Source organism: Lygodium microphyllum, chromosome 1 (assembly GCF_053477565.2).
Source record: "Lygodium microphyllum isolate KBCC chromosome 1, Lygodium_microphyllum_v1.1.10, whole genome shotgun sequence".
Lineage (NCBI taxonomy): Eukaryota > Viridiplantae > Streptophyta > Polypodiopsida > Schizaeales > Lygodiaceae > Lygodium > Lygodium microphyllum.
In genome coordinates this window covers 30,628,990-30,649,924 of record NC_141135.1, presented here as the reverse complement: position 1 = coordinate 30,649,924, position 20,935 = coordinate 30,628,990, and the positions used below count along the sequence as shown (strand labels likewise).

At 41.2% G+C, this 20,935-nt stretch overlaps 1 protein-coding gene across 1 annotated transcript in view; it reads left to right on the top strand.

The window, feature by feature from the left end:
* The first annotated feature begins 2,696 nt into the window (after window positions 1–2,696).
* Window positions 2,697–20,935, top strand: part of MGT10 (magnesium (Mg) transporter 10) — an 89,480-nt gene continuing 71,241 nt past the window's right edge. Inside the window, exons 1-2 of the mRNA XM_087675199.1 lie at window positions 2,697–3,482; window positions 3,591–3,712. Of these exons, the coding sequence (XP_087531325.1) occupies window positions 2,867–3,482; window positions 3,591–3,712 (738 nt within the window). The 5' untranslated portion in view covers window positions 2,697–2,866. The remainder of the gene's footprint in view (window positions 3,483–3,590; window positions 3,713–20,935) is intronic.

The following is a 20,935-nucleotide window of genomic DNA, read 5'->3' as shown; positions in this document are numbered from 1 at the left end:
GGGAAAAGTTGTACTCATTTCAAGTGTTCGTCGAATGAAGCTTTGATGCATGGGTGGATCACCTCCATGATTGCATCATGGAAAAAGATGCTAGTAAATGCAAGAGACCTAGATAGACATTACTAGCTGGTTGAAGATCAAGTGGTGTGAAGGCCACCATGGTAAGCAAGGCTCGCTCTTATAGCAACATGTAGGTTAGCGAGGCTCAAGACACCCCACTTCGGGGGGACATGGATGGAAAACCTTAGTGGCCTAACATCGTTCCAATCATATGTTTCCTAATGTGTGTTTTGTGTACTAATTTGTGTTTCTTAAATTTTGAAGAGACCAATAAACCTAAAATAATATCTTTAATAGTTTTTTCAATAATAGTAAACTTAGGATACTGAAAAAGGGGTCAATGAATAGTTTAAGCTTATCAATTCATCAACCTACTTCCTCTATGGACTAAGTCAGAATGAGTTGTGAGTGACTAACTCATATTCTCAATTGTTTTTTCTCAATCATTCCCCAACTCATGACATTCAAGCCTTTCGCCAAATCTCCTTACCAAATAATTGAGCTTCTAGAAAGTGAGAGATGTCCCCCAACTGGATACATACTCATAAGGATCAATTGTAATGTTCTGGTTAAAATCTTGCACAATAGCTACATAAGTACATATTTTAAGGGTCTAGAGACACAAAGGGTATGTAAATGCTTTGGATACATATCTTCGTATAAGGGATGGAATCCCAGATTGACATTGTACCTTGGGTAAGATGCATATGCAATGTAATATATTATTACTATTGTTTTCTAAAGACAGTTTGATATTGTCTTTGTGTTTATGCCTAATATTACGTAAATAAACCTCGTGCTCATAAGCTAATTAAGGGACTTAGTTTAATATGTCAAATTCAATGTCTTAGATAATTGAAAAACTAAGAAACTCCATCTTAAAAGGGAAGTGGGAGAGTAGACCCTCAATGGATTTGTCCTATGATAGGGTGGTCTTAATGATAAATCGAGAGGTTTCTCCCAAAAGGATATAATAGGTGGAAGTAGGAAGGCTCGAACATTAACCATCCTAGGAAGGTTATTTTAGAACATGACCTCATAACATTTAAGGGGATTGGGATGAGACTTTGCCTTATGGGCATATGGATTGATGTGTTAGCTCTCCCTCATTTCTCATGCTCTTTGAACTAAGTGTAATATAGGTCTGCTTCTATTTGAGTTGATTTGCACAAGCAGTTGCAATTGCTTGTGATCAATGCAATATAAACTACATGTGACCTTAGTATTATTTAGGAATCTTATCTATAGGTTGATCCTCATGGGTATGGGGCGAAGTTGTCCCTACAAGGTAGACTCAAGTGATCTTAGGCAACAAAGTCTACAATATTCCAAGGAAGTTTTGGATAGAATTGCCTAGGCCTAGGCTACTAAAATCATGTCGCCAAGGGAGTTTATAACAAGTACGCTACAAAAACCTTTAATTTGATATATCTAACTAAAGAGCCCTCAAAATTGGCATTGGACTTGGCATGTGTCCCAGACATAAGGAGATTGAGACAATTTCTCATTTCTTCACTAATTGCAAATGTAATAGCACATCTCTAGTTTTTTTGTAGGAGCCAAGTCTTCTCTTACACACTGACACATCTTTACTTGTGCAAACTCATTTACAATACATGGCAACAAAAGTCAAAGGCAAAGGAAAAGTCACTAAACATAGGAAAGATGTAAAAGACGAGGAGAACATGGACATAAAAATTAAACAAAATCTCATCAATCACAGAGAATAGGTAATTGTGGTCAATTTATTATGGCAATTAATGTTCAATATTTTGTATGCCACGATTGTGGGCAAAATTCACTATAAATACAAGTGGTTGGTTACGTTGGTGAGTGACTGGAATCAACATCTACACTATGTACAATTTTGAGTGTGGCTAAGGGAGGTTTCTAATCTCTAGAGGGCTTGTAAGCCTAAGAGTAGTTACACAGTGGGCGACGACTCCAGCTCAACCTCAAAATAATTTGATGATATGTTTAGACATTAAATGGTGCCCAAATGTATACCAATAAGTAAAGCATTGCCTAGTGGTTTAAGTTTTTCAATGCATGTAGATTGGTGGGGGTTCCATTCCTATTAGACTCAAAGTATTGGTACTTAAAAATGTGTTGTCGTTTAGCACCTTGGGTGTGGATGGATTTCGGAATGGGGGAGAATTCTCCCTCAAAAGTCCAATGTTCGCAAAACACACAACCTATGTCATTGTGACACGTGGTTGATGGACACCTTTTTTTCTTCAAACCTGTCCACGCTAGTATGTAACATGCCTAAAGCGTGTCCTAAATCTATCAAAATCTAAATTGTTCGCATTGTAATGGCCTTGATGAAAGCTATTTTTGGGTAACAAATATAACAACCTTGAAATGGAGAGATGTTCCAATGATTCAAGATGCTTTTGTTACCAAAATTTTATAAATTGAAATGTTTTAAACCTTCATTTTCAAGTTTTAAACGTTTTTGTTTTCAATATTGAGAATTGATAACCTTGGTTTTTCAATGAGAACCGAACCGAATCCTAGCCTCTTCTTTTTCTTTTTTGATTGGTTGAGATCCTGAGACTGGCTTGACTTAATGAAACCACTTTTTGTAGACCTTTTGTATGGTGACAAGTGGAAAGACTAAAGGAGCCAGTAATCGCATAACCACTCTCTGAGAGAGAGAGATTCACAAGATTCCTCGCTCGGTAGCTAACACTGAGCTACCTCTGTAGCTGCGAAGGAGGAGGAGGTGGAAAGGAGACTGTAATCTCCATTATGGCCTTCTCGCTCTCCATTATGGCTATCGCTTCCCCTTGACGAAGCTTCAATGGCTGCCGAGAGAGCGTTCCTCTCCTCTTCTTCCTTACGGCCTTCCCCCCCTCCCAGTGCTCCGTTTCCTGCTCCCTTTTTATGTGCCCGCACGTGCAAACGTTTGTCCTTTTCCCATGACTCCCTCGACAGCAGAGCTCGCCTCCTTATCGATCATTTCGAGCGGCATGGCTACCATCACCTGCAAATTGCTTGCCTCGCTCTCCGACTCTCGGATTTCTGTGACGGTGATAAGGATGGATGTGGTGACTTTACAGCGGCCACTTCTTTGTTGGGAGTGCTTGATGCAGCTGTGATATCTGGCAACACACAGAGAATAAGGAGAAGGAGAAGAAGAATCGAAAATGGCCTCACACTGCAGGCGTCTGACCATGATGCTGTTCAAGAGAGCAATGTATTTGATCCTAATGCAACATCATCAAGTCCTATCATGCCCAGCTCTGCACATGGCACAGAGATTTTAAGCTCCTCACGTAATTTGGAGCTTGCAAACCGTGGTGAGAAGTTGAATGGAAGCGATGAAGGTGGATCAGACAGTGGAGTATATGACAAGTCCTTTGTAAAGGAATTTATATTGCAGGAGAGCACAAATTGTGGCCCCCAGTCATTTGCAGGTAGGACTGATGCACTTTTGCCTTGCATTATCTGGCTAGCACATCGCTCACATTGTGCTTATTACTCACATGCTCCAAATTCTCTCTCTTGGGGACTTGCATTTGAAGGTGAGAAAGCAGCTGAGTCAGAGAGGCCAGATGCTGTAGGTCAGTCTCGTCATAATTCAAGTTTTGATCCAACTGTGTTAGCTGAGTCTGTATCGATTCCTGTCAAGGAGCCAATCTATGAGGTAATTTTTGCCATGTCAGACCCTTGAATTTAAATTGATCTGCTTATTCTCCTCAACCCCCTCCTTTCTTCTTTAAATGAAAAAGAACGTGGGAGGTTTTGTGCCATGGTCAATTAAGCAGTTACATATTATAGAGAACTCAAAATCTCAGTCAAACAAGAATAGTTCTGTTCGTTAATAAAAAATGTCATGTGTGCAAGGAAAGGCACTTTGAAGTAGAGATATATGGTCATCTTTATGAGGATCAGAGCACTCTCTTAACTTCTGCATGGCCCAAATCTTATCACGCCTGAAAACCAAAATGAGGTCTGTAAGGGCTAGGAGCTATTATTGGAGAGATGAATAACCTGTCCATAAGGACTTTTAGCTTGAGATGCTAGTGCAGGAAAGGTTGAAATTGTGCAAGGCAGTATCAGTTATGGTGTGACCCCACTTGCAGGGACTATCTAGTCTCATCAAATAGCTGGACTTCTTCATGAACATTCTGACAATCACATATAACTCCATAATATATATGTAGGCTTTCCAAGAAGGTACTGCTGCCAATGGCTGCTGCAAAGCTGAACTCCAGTGAATGCTTCTCACAGCCACAGATGTCTACCTGCCAGACATCAAGAATGCTTTCCAATCCTTTCACAATTCTACCTGTATAAAGGCAGTTGGGGTTGACACTTGAAGCATAGTGAGAAACCCCACAGTATTTTCAAAAAGTGTGAGAAGTTCTAGATAGAAAGCAAGTGCTATGTATGCAGGGAGGAAAAGTAATGCTCTAGCTAGTTGGCTGAGAGAGGAAGGATGAACCAATTTGGTAATTGACTTGCAGACGGTGATCCCTTATGACAATTGTAATTAGCCAGCCATAAAATGGCAGAATATTTATTATTGATCCTTACTTGTTGAGTATGCCGTTACTGGCCCACCAAAGCTGAATGATGACTAACTCACAATTTCACACTGTTTTTCACCAAGCTGCCTGTGAAGCACTCCAATTTTATGCCACAAATAATGACCTTGCCTACTTCTGTGAGTTTAGTGTCAGCTCCAGCAGTACACATGGCTGTACGACCAATCCTGAAAAAAAGTTATTCCCTCTCTTCTACTTAAAGAGGGGTCCTGATTTCCTCAACAAGTCCCAAGAAGGACAAACACACTTCCTTGAACACTAACAAATGTAGTATCAATCAGCCTAATTCGCAGGCTTTTCACAGAAGAAACCTATACCGTACAGTTTACCAAATGCTAAGGCACTTCGCTCACCAAGAGGCTGCCCTTGGGCTAGGAGGGGGTTATGATCTTGCACTTCACCCCACTCAACCTCAACCTTGAGGTGCGTGCAACTATTGGTGAAGACTGGTTTGTAATGTGATATATGGACAACCCCCTCAAGTGGTGCCTTTTGCAACTCTAGAAGGCTTGTTTGATTAGTTCATTGGATCCCCAATCGACTTTGGCACTCCGGCACATTTTGCCTTTTTTGAGCTCTCTCATAATGAGCGAAACACCCCAAAAGATCCCTAGTGTGCAAAAATAACATGGCATAAACCATACAAGCATAGAAAAAAAAAACACGAACACATATCTGTAGTATACTTAAGAGCTTCTTAAGGGAGATAACCTTCTTTTTAGCCAAATTGGCAAAGTATGGAAGCTAACTTTCAAGCTAGTTTCTAAGTACATAGCGACGTTTTAGTGAGACGATGTAGCATTCTACATAATCTATTGGTTTTTCTTAAAAGCCTTTAGGACTAGGACATAGAGAAGAGCTAAATTGGCTCACTCTTGAAACTAGGACAAATACATTTTGTGCCAAGCTCCCATTGCAAGGACTGACTATCAGCCCATTGTTACCAGTCTAGTCAGCTTGTGTGAGTTTGGGCATGTGCAGTAGTGGGTCTGGCATTTTAGTGTTATTTATGTATTTTTAAATTTGTCATTATGGTGATCATTTGGGCATTTATTGCTGGCTGACCTGATCACATTATTGGCATATTTTTTGCCTTTATATTCAGGCTGCCTCCTCCATAGTCATTCATTCATCACTTGCAGATTTTAGTGTAGGGTCTTGTTGGAGAGAGGGAGTTGGTGCCAGTACCCATGTAGCTAGTGACCCACTATTGTATGTGATTGTCTCGTGTTTGGTATATGGATTCCATTTCTGGGCATATCTCTAAGTTCTCTCTTTGTAGTGTTCTTGTGTTTTTCTCTTCTCTCTTGTGGTGCGCAGGCTATTGCAGTAGTCTCCTATGCTTCCATCACTGCATCCACTTTTGACACTAACACCATCTAAGTGTGCTGGAGCCGCCTAGGGTCTAGAGTCCAAGTGTGGTGATCACACAAGATGTGGCAGAATTAAGCCCTTGAGTCTTTCTTATAGGACTCCAAATGATGATAGCAAGCGATTTACTCTTGAATAAGCAAACCGATTCCCATGTTGTCTTTGCCTCTCAAGAGTTCTTCCATTAAACGAAATATCTGGGATAAATGGTCTGATGGGGTTGCTTAATCCTTCGGTCTAGCATCGATTTAGGTCGGAGCAGTATGTTATGAATCACATACCCTCAGGTATGGGACTTCCTTGATTAGGATAATTGGTTCATCTTACCCCAAGGATTTTTTCAAACAACTTATATGGGCTATAGGATGGACATGAATATTCACAGGGAAATCCATCTAAGAGGCTATGTTGATTGTTTGTTAATTCTCATCGCATTAGAGTCTTTTGGTATTGTTAGGTAGATCCACATTGTTGTTGGGAACTTATAAGATTGTGACAATGAATGCAATCAACAATGTTTCCTACATAACAAAAAGTTGACTGCAGATTGTGAAACCAATCTTCCTTTTTATAGAAGGGTGGTGGAACCCTAAAATACATTGATTACAATAGTTTAATAGGAAGCAATAGATTCTTCAAATATATGACAAATTAAAAATTTAGCACTTCACTACTTTGGGAGAGATGACAGATTGACAAAATAAGGTAGGCTAACAAAAATCCCTTCTAGAAGAATATGTGCTCAAGTGCTTGTACCTGAATGGCACAAATAGCTTGGGCTCTTATCTCCCTTAAAATTGTATCTATATTCATGGCTTTTTGTAGTAAAGGTCCCTATATTAGCCATGGCCATGATGCAGTCTGAGTCCTAGTGGACCGATTTTAAAAAAAGACTCATTTTATTTTTACAAAGGCAACCTATGTGAAGCTAGGAATTGAATTATTTCTTTCTTAAGCAATTAATATTAGATGTGTCATCCCCAAAGTGATGACCTAGTGGTAAAGGTTGTGCTTCATAACCTAGAGGTTGTGGGTTCAAGCCCCAAGAGGTGCATCATGGGTAGGGACACCTATGTCCACATGGGTGTTTGTGTGGCCGAGACTTCAGTCCCTTGAACACTTGGGTGAGCCCTCCTCCTTGGTGGGTGGCTTGAGGAGGAGGATCCCGGTTTTACAATCAAGCTTTGTTGTTCCCTTGACTCACGGATTATCATTGGTGTCCACAAGAGATGCCTTACATGGCTAATAGTCAGAGGGGATGTGCCCCCCGGTGGGCATTTAGGTGTGTGAGTTTAATAGCAAAAAAAGAAAAAAGATGTATGGTTTGCCACTGAAATAGGCTGTCATTGTAAACTTTAAGTCTAGTTCCAAGATGTTACCATAAACTTAAGTCTAGTTCCATTTCTACCAGACTATATTTCAAAAGTTGAAGATTGCTTACTGACAAAGTTTGCTCTATGACATAGCCAGCGATCGTCATCTTAAGCTCACTAGCCATGCTTGGCAAATGGACTTCATAGTTGAAGTCTCACTTATCTATGTCACCGTCCAAGTATTTACAACCCAATAGATAGATCATAAGAAATAGTTAAATCTTGGGAAATCTGCCCCATGCATAGCACCCATTGTTAATTTGAGTGGGAATGTTGTCGAGTTACTACAACTAGCTTCCAGTTTGTCCTATTTCCTTCGACATTTTTCGGCTCATTAAAGTAGCCCCAAAAAGGCATTTTTACTTTTTCAATAAGACACAAGACTACTTCTGGTTCAACATGTTCTATAAAAGGGACTCAATGTGCATACCACTCATCATCTTTGTTCCCCACACTGCGTGCATCATCTCTTTGTCAACTGCAAGCACTCTACTATTGTCAAAGGCGTTCTCACCCTCTTGCAACTGCCTTTACCTGGTTTTCAGCATCCACATCAGCTTTAGACAGTGGGTGGCCTGTCCTATTACTGTTGCGACCTCATACTCAGCCAAGCAACCTGATTTGCTGCAATTGTAACATGTTTCCAGCCAGTCCACACCAGTAACTGCTGCATTTTCAGTCTTCTACACCAGCCATCATCCAACCTTGCATTTTCATCATTAGCAGCTGCACTTCAGTTATACACTTTGTGAGAATGGAGATGGAAGCACTCAGCTGAGAGTACACAGTTGATAGTAGAGTGAGTGTGAGAGAAGACACAGCACGACACCCAATGCAATTCCAAAGTGTAAGTGAGTATAAAAGTACAACCCTCAGACCTTAGGGTTGTTGAGGTGTGTTCACACCCAAAAGGTGTCAAGTATGGTAAGTGACCGAACTGTGTAACATAAACACGCAAGATAGAAAATAATGTAACTGGGGGAAAAAACCTCTCGTAAGAAGAGTAAAAAGTGCCCAAGTGTTCTACTGTGGATCATCGACACTCCTTTGTGAGCGTAGGCGTGAGTCAAACCTAATAAATCCCCCTGGAGTGAAAAGTGATCAGCATACAAGGATCATCCACCAAAGGAGATCAAATTTAAAGCATTGCGAAATGCTTCAAATTTGTTGCGAGGAAGAGCTTTGGTGAAGATGTCTGCCACATTGTTGGTGGAAAGACAATAGACAAGGCTGATATCTCTTGCATGTAGCCTCTCTCTGACAAAGTGAGAGTTGATCTCTATGTGTTTCGTGCGTGCATGAAACACTGGGTTTTGTGCCATTGCAAGTGTACTTTGATTGTCATCAAACAAAGGAGTAGGCTCCATAACAGATGCATCAAGATGAGCTGACAAATGTCTCAGCCATATTTAATTGTGGTAGTGAAAGCTGCCTTGTATTCAGCTTCACAAGACGATGTGGCAACAGTGGCTAAGCCAAGCGATGCAAGATGAGCCAAGAAAGAAACAGTTTCCACTCGTAGAATGATGTGAATCAAAATCACTAGCCCAATCTGAATCACTGTAAGCATGTAATTGCTGTAGTCTCCCCTTGGCATAAAGCAATCCAAGAGTCCTAGTACCCTGCAAGTAATGAAAGACACGCTTCACAGCTTGCCAATGTGACATGCGTGGGTTGTACATATATTTGCTTGGGGCTGAAAATGCAAACTGAATATTTAGCCTTGTGTTGTATAAATAAATGAGACATCCAATTGTTGGAGCATATGTATGAATGTTAAACAGATCACTGTCATCATGCAAAGATAGCTTGAGTCCAGTCTCCAGTGGTGTGCTAACTAGCTTGCAATTTTGGAAGCCAAATCTCTCAAGGAGTTTACCAATATATTTGGACTATGACAATCCAATGCCTCTAGCATCATGGATAAACTGAATGCCCTAGTAGTAATGCAAGGGCCCCAAATCTAACATTTCAAAAGTTTGTTGTAAATTTTTCTTCAATGTTGAAATCTGATCAGCATGTATCTCTATGAGCAGGAGTTCATCTACATAAAGACAAATGACTAGAAGATCCTCCCTCTTTGCATACGTAAAGAGTAGACTTTGATGGGCTGTTAATGAACCCTTGGCTGAGTAAAAAGGCATTAATTTTTGCATATTAAGCTCGTGGAGCTTCCTTCAAACCATACAAAGCCTTTTTCAGCTCGTGCCTTTTTCAGCTTGCATACCAAGTGTTCGGATCCTTCAACTGGAAAACCAATGGGCTGCTGTACATACACTTCTTCCTAAAGTTCCTCATGTAAAAATGCAGTTTTAATATTAAGCTGGTGCACAATCCAACCATAATGGGCAGCCAAAGCAACCATACACCGAATGGTAGTCATACAGAATGTAGGAGCAAATGTCTTCTCATGATCAATGCTCTGCTTTTGTGCGTAGCTTTTTGCCACAAGCTTAGCTTTACACTTATCAATGGATCCATCTGCTTTTCTTTTCAGCTTATAAACCCATTTTGTGCTATTAGCTTTTTATCCAACAGGAAAATTCACTAAATCCCATGTTTGATTCTTTATGATAGAATCAAATTCAGCTTGCATTGCTGCCATCCAATGCACACTTTGTTGTGCATCCTCAAAATAATCAGGCTCCTCATCATCAAGTGTGCGTGCTACCATAACAAACTCCATTGTGTTAGCACGATCATGCAGATGTGTTTGTCTTCTAGTACGATCAGCAATAGGAGCATCCAAATGACTATCTTTCATAGTCTACAAGTACCATCTAGGCATTTGCCTAGCTTCTTGATTATGTACAAGCTCCTGGTGAACCTCAAATTCAGCATCTTGTTGGATATTCAGATCAGCCATAGGCTGAATTTCTGCATTGCTCAATGGAGTAACTGGCTGAACATTTTGTTCATTTATTGAAACTCCAATTGTACCACCAAAAGAAATGGGTAGCAGCCCTTCAAACACATCATTTGCACCCTGATATGTATCAAAACCAGTAAGGGATAATTTTGATTTTTCATCAAAAATCACATCCCTACTGATAAAGACTTTCTTTGAAACGAGATCGTACAATTTGTATCATTTGCTCTCATTGTTATACCCTACAAAAATGCATTTGACAGCCTTGTTGTCCAATTTCTTTCTTAGTACTTTGGGAATATGAGCATATGCAAGACACCCAAAAGTACGAGAGTGGCCAACTGAAGGTTTCCATCTGTTCCAAGTCTCAAAAGGCGTGACATTTTTCAATGCCTTGTAGAGTTGAAACGGAAGCAGATAGAGAAAGAGAGTTGAGAGCAGGCACATTAATCGAGGAGCTCAATGACCCAGAACTGAACAGTGTTGAATAGTGAGATAGAGTCAGAGAGTGAGAGTCGACCAATAGGTGTGTACCAGTGTGGTACACACAAAGAATAAAAGAATGTATTTATACTTAGGGTATGGTATACTTACACCCACTAGGGTGAGTTCACATGTGTAAAGTAATATATACACGGGAGAGTGCGTAAAGGGCCTTTACACCCAACAACCTTCCACTTAAAGGTCCGAAGCGAACCTTTAACCAATTCTCACAAGTCAGATGCAATGTTCATGTGGAGCCTTTGCAAGACTTTTAGTGAGAACATTTGCAAGGTTGTGACTAGACCATCATCTAGAACCTGTCTGATAAAATGATTCCGAACATCAATATGTTTGGTATATGCATGAAACATGGCATTTGTAGCCAAGCATACAGCGCTCGGGCTATCACATCCAAGTACAGGTGTTTTGGTGGGTAGACTAAAATCCTTGACTAAACGACCAAGCCAAACTGCTTCTTTTGAAGCTTTAGTGGCTGAAATATATTCAGCCTCAATGGTAGAGAGTGCTACTATTTTTTGTAATCTAGAGCACCAAGAAAACGTCCCACCAGTCAAAGTAAAGATGTACCTGCTAGTAGACTTGCGAGTATCCAAGTCACCTGCCATGTCTGCATCACAATACCCTTGTAGATCTAACGTACCTTTGCCATAGCAAATACATTTTCTGTGTGCCCTTAAGATACATTTCTCTGCCTCCCAATGTGCTTTTCCAGGATTTGACATAAACTTGCTTACAACTCCCACTGCGTAAGCAATGTCAGGTCTAGTGGCAACCATAGCATACATGAGTGAACCACAAGCTGAAGCATAAGGAACACCCTTCATAGTACTGGCTGCCTTGTCATCTTTTGGGCAATCTGCTTTGCTAAGCTTAAGATAAGGTGGAAAAGGTACACCAAGAGGCTTAGCATCAGCCATAGAAAAATGATCAAGTACTTTGCTGATGTACTTTTCTTGTGAGAGAAATAAGAGCTGTTGCTCTCTATCTCATGTTACACGCATGCCCAAAATATGTTCAGTTGCACCCAAATCCTTCATGGAAAAGGCTGAATTCAGCTGTCTTTTCAATGCATTAATCTGTCTTTTATGCTTACTAGCAATAAGCATATCATCCACATAAAGCACAAGTATAATAAGGCTTTCATCATTAGCCACTATTCCTTTTAAATCCATGTGAGAGCATGAAGGCATCAAATTTTTAATACCATTGTCTAGAGCCTGTTTCAAACCATATAAGCTTCTCTTAAGCTTACATACCAAATGCTCCTTTCCATGTATAACAAAGCCTTCGGGCTGTTTCATGTACAACTATTCTTCCAGATTACCATGTAGAAATGGAGTTCTAACATCCATTTGATCAAGTTCAAGATCCATAGATGCTACAATGGCAAATAACACTCGAAGAGTGGTCATTTTGACAATAGGAGAAAACACTTCCTGAAAATCAATGCCCTCCTTTTGTGTATAGCCCTTAGCCACAAGTCTGGCTTTGTATTTGGGTTGCCATCCACACATTTGATTTTATAGACCCATTTGTTAGGAATGGCTTTCCTATCCTTGGGCAATGTAACCAAATCCCAAGTATCATTTTGATACAATGACTTCATTTCTCCTTGCATAGCTAGCTCCCAATTTTTTTTAAACTCATATGATAGCGCCTCTTTATACGTAAGAGGCTCACCTTCATCTGTGAGCAAAATGCAGTCCAAAGAAGGATCAAATCTTTGTATAGGTATTCTGACATGTGTAGACCTTCTTACCCAATGATTTGTGTTATCAGGTAATGGATCCACATCCAAGGAAATGTCAATGACCTCATTGTTTGGCTATTGGACTGCATGCTCAGGCTGCTGTAATACAATTTCAGGCTGCTGTAATTCATTTTCAGTATGCTGATTTTGGTGCTCAAGATGATGTTCAGCATCCCCTTGCTGCCCATTTTCATCTGGCTCAATCAGTATCAAAAGGAGCTGAATTTTCAGTGGCTGATGGCTGCTCAAGTAACTGATCATGCTGAAATTTAACTTTCTTGTTGTCTGAGTCACTAGATGTGACATTTTTCAGCAGCTTTGACTCATTGAATACCTCATCCCGGTTGCGTAGCACCTTTTTCATACTTGGAACCCAAACTCGATAGCCCATTTCACCTTCATCTCCATAACCCATGAAGATGTCTCTATGAGATTTCATGTCAAGTTTGGTTCTACTATCAACATGTACATGTACATAGCGTTCGCTGCCAAAGACTCTTAGGTGGTCATATGAAGCAGGTTTGCTAGACCAAATCTCTTCACGGATGCCAGTTTCAAGTGCACGATGTGGAGATCGGTTGCAAATATGCACCGCGGTTTTAAGTGCCTCTCCCCAAAACGATTGCGAGAGATTAGCTGTGGACAGCATGCACCGAATCTTCTCACATAACGTGTGATTCATTCGCTTAGCCACACCATTAGATGATGGATTGTAAGGAGCTGTAAGCTCTTGTTTAATCCCATTGTCATCACAAAACTTATTGAATTACATACTCTTCCACATTATCTGCTCTTATGCATTTTAACTTTAAGACTTTTTGAGTATTAACCAATGCATAAAACCTTTTAAAGGCATCCAATGCCTCACTGATCTACTTAAGCAAGTAGACCCATAGCTTCCTAGAATGGTCATTAATAAAAGACACAAAATAACGGAAACCACCATGACTTTTTATTGGCATGGTGTAAACATCAGAATGGACTAAATCCAAGATATATGCCTTCCTAGAGGCTCCATGAGAGTATGGCTCTTTACATGTTTACCAAGAACACAATTATTACGAAAGTCGAGCTTTGAGTTTTTCACATCAACTCTTCCAAGTGATGAGAGTGCCTGCAACCCTTTTGGCTCATATGTCCAAGACACTTGTGGCATAACTCCATGTGTGACTGTACTTTAATAATTGCAATAAACTTTCCAGGAAGTGCCTTTGCAGTAGAGATAATATAGAGTCCCCTTTTCACCACCTCTAGTGACTAGCATAGATCCTTTCTGTATTTTCCACATACCACCACCAAATGTAGTAAAGTAACCTTTGCTATCAAGCTGCCCAACAGAAAGCAAGCTCTTCTTGATGCCAGGTATATACCTAACATCATGAAGAATCAATTCCTGACCATTTTCTAGAGCCAGGTGTATGGTGCCTATTCCTTCAATATGACTGCATGATTGTTGCCAAGGTAGACTTTTCCAAGATTACCTTCTGCACAAGTAGAAAAACACTCCAGAGATGGAGTTACATGAAAAGAAGCATCACTGTCAACAATCCATGATTGTAACAAACCATCATGAGCTGACAAACAAAGCATCTATCACATTTGTTTCAGTGATATACATGCTCTTCACTATTATAGCAAGCGGTTCTTAAAATGCAACTTGCAAATCAACATCTTTATCATCTTCTATTTCCTCAATAATAACACTATACTACATTTACTTTTTCTATCTCTTTAGGGGTAGAGTTGCCATCCTTGTTATTCTTTTTGCCTTTTGCGTTAGCCTGTCTCTTGCGTTCTTGTTCCTTTTTAAAGTTCCTTTTACATTGTAGGCTGATCCATTGTTTTCCCCACTTGCCTTGCATCTAATCTCTTCATTTAGAATAGAACCATGCACACCATCAAATGTCAAGTTGGGGTTATTGCTCAATGACACAACCAATGCTTTCCATGAATCGGGCAAGGTCATGACAAGAAGATAGCCCTCAATTTAGGATCAAAAGCTAGCAAACCTGCATCCTGTAATTGACTCAAAATACCAGTGAAAGTATTCAAATGCTCCGAGGCAGTAGGCTTGAACTCATCAAGCTTCAAGTTGACCAACTTCCGCATGAGATGTACCTGATTGACAGGAGTTGTATTCTCATATTAGGGTATGGTACACTTACACCTGCTAGGGTGAGTTCACATGTGTAAAGTAATATATATACGGGAGAGCGCATAAAGGGCCTTTACACCCAACATGCCTTGGTAGGGCATCTGTTCAAAATATGACAAGCACACATAACTGCTTCTATCCAAAAGCCATGTGGCAGATTCTTAGCTTTCAGCATACATGTGGTTATCTCCATGAGTGATTGATTCTTCTTTTTTGCAACCCCATTTTGCTGTGGAGTATATATAGTAGTATATTGATGGTGGAAAATGCTTTTCTGCTTTAAAAAATCTTCAGCAAGGAAGACATGTATTCCCTTCCTTGGTCCAAACAAAGAGTCTTAATCGTGTAGCTAGATTGATTTTCAACAAGTGCAATAAAAGCCAAAAATGCATTATATATCTCTGACTTTGTTACCAATGAGTAGATCCAACAAAAATGAGTAAAGTTATCAATGAAGGTGACGAAGTGCTAACATCCACCCAATGACTTTGTCTGCATAGGTCCACATACATCTGAATGCACAATCTATAATCTAGCTATTGCCTTAAAAGCAACATCACGAGGAAACGAGAATTGATGCATTTTTCCCAAAATGCATTCCTCACAAATATACCCTAGAGGTCTCTCCAAGAAAGGTAAGTCATCTGGCATTTGAGTACGTTGCATAAGTATCAAACTACCATAGTTAACATGCCCCATGCAAGCATGCCATAACTCTACCTGTGACATAGTAGGAGTAAAAGTAGATGCTAAATAGACTGACTAATCAATTGAATAAGCTTCTAACTTAGAGTCCATGACATAATGTGCCAATCAATACCAAAGTCAAGAACTTTTTATCCTTGACCATGCATTTGTCATCATTGAATGTGACTTGCATACCACACTTTGCTAAAGAAGAAATGGACAATAAATTCTTCTTTATCCCTGTTACATAAAATGCATCCTGTAAATGGAGAGTAGAGCCATCTATGGCTTTCAAGACAATCTCCCGAACACCTCTAACAGGGTAAGATGCATTGTTGGCACATTGCACAATTTTGTCAACAAGAGCTGCAATAATAGAGGAAAACAAATCCCTGCGGGGTGTAATGTGCTTAGAAGCACCACTGTCAAAGAACCAAATGCTAGCATCTTTAGTAGAGCTAAATGCTCTATTAGCCCAAGAAGAAGCATAATTGCAAGTGTAAAAACAATTTTCATGGTCCACAACAAAAGACACGGACTCTGTAGCAGTAGAAGGTCTATGCGAAATAGATATCCCAGACTCCTTCTCCTTGGCAATGCATTTCTTACATTCCGTGATGTAGTGACCTGGCTCCTTACAATAATGGCACTTGCCTTCCTTGGCTTGTGTGCCCTCTTGCTTCTTGTTGCTCTGTGAAATACTTGAACTTCCAGAACTCTACAGAGCATTTCTAGATTGGCTGCCCTTGCCCTTCTGTCTTGCCATAAAAGCTTGTTCAGAGGCTACAATATCCACCCCATTGTTTTTTCTTGTTTTTTCTTTTTCTAGGAGCAAACTAACCAACTGAAGAAAGGTAAGTGGCTGTCAGAAATTCTCATGGTGAAGTTTAAGGCTGTGTGAAAGGCCAAACAAGAGGGTGGCAAGGATTTCAAAGTAGTAGAGATCATTTGTGCATCAAAATAATACTCATCTACATTCATTAATTGCTCACACAAATCTTGAATTTTGTTAAGATGATCCTGCATGGCATCACCTTCATCCATCTTCACATTCTCAAGCTCCTTTTTCAAGAAAGAGATGTGTGTCTCATTTGTCCCAACAAACATCTACTCAAGTGTGAGCCATGTTTCTCGTGAAGAAGCAACAGACCTTATATACGGTATTATGGACCACTGAACTACCAATGCAATTAGTAGCAATGCTTGAGCATCTCGTGTATCCCAAGTCTTTTGTGTTGTTGATCTTTGAGGAAGTGGTTGAGTTGGAGCGGGCCTTTGACCATGCCCTCCTAGGGGAGGTGTTGTAGGAGCCACAACTCCGGGAAGGACTTCTTCACCACCAACATAATCCGAAAGTTTTTTTGCAATCAGCACATTCTTCATCATGAAGTACCATAGAGAATAATTATTGCCATCCAATCTATCCTCCTTGGATACATATGTGAATACAACATTTTGTCCTTGATTGGCCATGGTAAATATCACTATTTCAAAGAGCACAAAAGCAAGAACCAAAGTTGGAACAACCTGGAAATCTGCAAATTTCCAGAAATTACAGGATACACCAAGCTGTAATTAGCAAAAATGTGTCACAATCAATCACAATTGTCCAATGTACACGCTGTCCAATGCACAAACAATGCTCAGCAGCACAACAAATGCAAAAGCCCCAAAAATTTTCTGTCCAAACTGCACAATTTCAGATTGAATCTTTGGTACATGTGCCAATGTCTGCTCAATACCCAAAAGCCGAAAATTTTGGTACATGTGCCAATGTCTGCTCAATACCCAAAATCTTTGGTACATGTGCCAATGTCTGCTCAATACCCAAAAGCCGAAAATTTTTGACCCACTTTCCAAGAAATTTCTACAATGTGTGCTCGAAAGCACGTCCAGGAGTAGAGATGCACTCCTTAGGCAAAAGCCCCTTGTTGTAATTCAAACTTTTGAATAAAAAATGAATAAATGTCTCTTTTATCTCTAATGCTGGCTGCCATAGGCCTGGCGGAGCTATGCGACAACTAAAGGAGATGGAAGGGGTGCTGGCAGAGGATTTGGAAGAACCGCTGGCAGAGTGGAGCTCACATGGCACTGGCAACGCAAAATGATTAGGGGGCAGCGCTAGAGTCTGTAGGGCAGCAGCATTGGTACAGAAGGCGGTTTTGGACAAACCAGAGGTGGCACTGTTGGTGGTGTTGGCGATTGGAAGGCTTGGGCTAGACCAGGGCAGGGGAGCTGCAAATTGCCGGGGTTGCAATAGATGGCACGCAGGCGGGCAGCAACTAGATGGCGGCGGCGATGTTGCTGGTGGCAATTGATGGGCTACTGGTCAGCAAGGTGGCTGGCCTGTTGGTTGGCTGGAAGCTAAAGCTGGAGCTAATTGAGATCTCTGAGAAACTGGGATGGACCGTGCGAGCCCGCAACTGTGATACCAAATGTGAGAATGGAGATGGAAGCACTCAGCCAAGAGTACACAGTTGATAGTAAAGTGAGTGCGAGAGAAGACACAGTATGATACCCAATGCAATTCCAAAGTGTAAGTGAAAGTACAAAAGTACAACCCTTAGACCTTAGGGTCGTTAAGGTGAACACATGAAAGGTGTAAAGTTCAGTAAGTGATCGAATTGTGTAACATAAACACGCAAGATAGAAAATAATGTAACTGGGGAGAAAACCTCTCGTAAGGAGAGTAAAAGCGTCCCAGTGTCCTATTGCGGATCACCAACACTCCTCTGTGAGTGTAGGCGTGAGTCAAACCCAACATACTCTAGGTTGCTCTACGTTTTTCCATCTAGCAGGTGGTTGTTCAGATTTTAGGCATTCTCCATTAGATTCAACATTCTAGAGGCTGTTGCTAGGCTGTGTGAGAGTGCACAATGGAAACAAAAACAAATGGGGAGTGAATAGAGAAGGAGACTGAATGAAATGCAAGAGAAGAAGGAATAAACTGATTGATGATTGAAAGATACAAGGTTGCAATGGTCAGCCCCAACACGCAACACTGAGCATCAGTGTGGGGGCCAAACAGTAGTAAGGGGATGAGAGAAGAACGAGGAAGGATGGCTGAATGAATGAGGGGGGCAGGCTGCCTATAAATAGGCAAAATGAGGACACAAAATGACAAACTATCACAATGTTGGAGCTTCTAATATCCTAGATGTGGTGAAAAGCCAAAGAAGATGGAATGGATCCAAGGGTGGCAGGAAGAGTGCCACTTCCAATGAAGTCCATCGATGAAGAATGCTAGCCAAGGAGCAAGACCCCCTCTCTAGATGAAAGCCCGATCCTACAAGAGGCCACCATAGGCCAATGGAAACGGAGATGCCTCGAACCGATTAATCTAGAAAACTCTTGTTAGGGATGGGTGAGCCAAGCATGTGACCCAACCGAGAGACAATAGCAAGGAGCTATAAAAGGCACCAAAACCAACCAATAAACAACAACAAGAACAGGGACCAAGGGCTAGATTGTAGGGGATGGTGGTTCGATGACAGAGGAAAGAGGTAGTTGCATGAAAGAAAGGCCCGAAGATGATTGCAATCCGTGAAGAAGCTCCTCAAGATCTTGGAAATCCCCCTTTGAAACACTAAGCTATAGGGAATCCACAATTGCATCACCTATATCGTTCCCATCTAAAAGGGATGAGGGGTACGAGAGGGAATCACTAGAGGAGATGGTGGAGGATGGGATAGAACGTGTGGGATGGGTGGTGCACAATCAAGAATGGGTGCAACAATAGACAACTACCTCAAAGGACCCTTTACTTTGCCAACTTGTCACAAGAAAGGCTCTTGTAGAAGAACCTTCAATAAAGACGGCTTGCTTGATAAAGACAACCCGGGCACCAAGTCTGTTGGGGTAAAGGTGCCTGTGTCTAGCTACCCTTGTATTAGTTACACTGACAATTCCCGCACACCTGTACACTGTAGGTGGCAGACACTCCTTTGAAGGATCCCATCAGTGCTGACCACCTTTGGCACTAATACTCGACATTGAGCATTGGTTTTGAGGTGTTGAGCTTCAGCTATTGACTATGCAAAAAGGGCAGCATGCTGTAATACAGTTCAGGACAGCATTTACCTCATTGTTTGGAGGTCACTTATGCTTCCTGGAATGTCTATTTTGTCTACTGGTCTTTACCGTAGGTTCCCTTTCCGGTGGAAATCTTGGATTTTAGGGATTCTCTACATCTTCTTCCTCCTCTTCTTCTTGCCTTCATCCCTTGGTCAGCATGGAGCCACCTCTCGAGATCGAGTACGGGTATATCCTTATGGTTCTCGGCACCACACAAAGTCCGACATTCCTCCTATGCATTGCATGTTTTCATCATCTTTGTACTAGGGCGCTTGGGCAAGTGAACAATTTTCCCATGAGGGACTCTCTCCGAGTGGCACTTGTTGCATGAGCATTCTTCAGCATGTAGCATTGCATCTCCACCTCACTCTTCTCTTGTTCTCCTTTTTGGGCCTGAGAGGGGGTGTTGAGAAACCTTTCACCCTTCACCCGCAGTTTGTTTTTTTTGCGTTTCTGTGTTTTGCGTTTAGGGTTTGCAGTCCCAAAAAGAGGCGCCATCCTAGACTGAGTATGCCTATTTATAGGCCACTCTCTCATTCATTCCTCACGGCTGATTCATTCAGTCTGTCATCTCTTCTCTCCAGCCTCTCCACTACCCTCACACCCCTTGAGGAGGACATTGCGGTTCGTGGTTCATGGCTGTCTTCATCATCTTTCTTTGCTACGGCATCCTTGTTCTCTTTATATCACATTCACTCCATGATTTAGAACTTCATCCTTCCATTCATCAGAGTTTCTTCTCTCTTCTCTTCTCTTCTCTTCTCTTCTCCATGTTTACCGAGTTCACTCCGTGTTTCTCCTCGCCAACCCTATTGTCTCGCTGGTACGTCATCTTTTGACAACTGGAGGTGTTGTTTCTTGGATGTCCAGGGTGTAAAAATACATGGCTCTCTCTACTACCGAGGCCGAGTATGTTGCAGCCACTAAGGCTTACAAGGAGGCTCTCTAGTTAGGCAGTCTAGTGGCAGACCTTGGTATGACTGATGTGGTCTCTACCTTGCATGCAGAGTCTATGAGTGCTATCTAGTTAGCCAAGAATCCAGTCTTCCTTGCGAAGTCGAAACACATTGAGGTGCCTTACTACTTCATCAAAGAGGTTGTTGAGAACAAGTCAGTGGACCTTGTCAAGATCTCAACTAATCAAAATCTTGCAAATTTGCTCACGAAATGTCTCTTAGCGGAGCGTTTTGCCTTCCTTAGGAAGTTGATGGGCGTTGAATGAGATGATGTCTTTTCTCATCCTGTCGTACTTATGTACATTTGTACTTTGTCACTTTTTTCTTGTTCTCTCCTCTCTAGGGACACATTCGCTTTTAAGTGGGAGATTGTTTGGGGTAAAGGCTTTTATATCTAGCCACTGTGTATTAGTTAGAGTGATAGTACCCGCACACCTGTACACTATAGGTGGCGGGTGCCCATCATTGTCACTTCATTTTTTATTTATTTAGTGACATTTGAATAGGGGAAGGCTGGTGACACATTGTGACTGTTGAAGTTCCCACATCTTGTGTGTGTGTGTTTCTCTCTCTCGCTCTT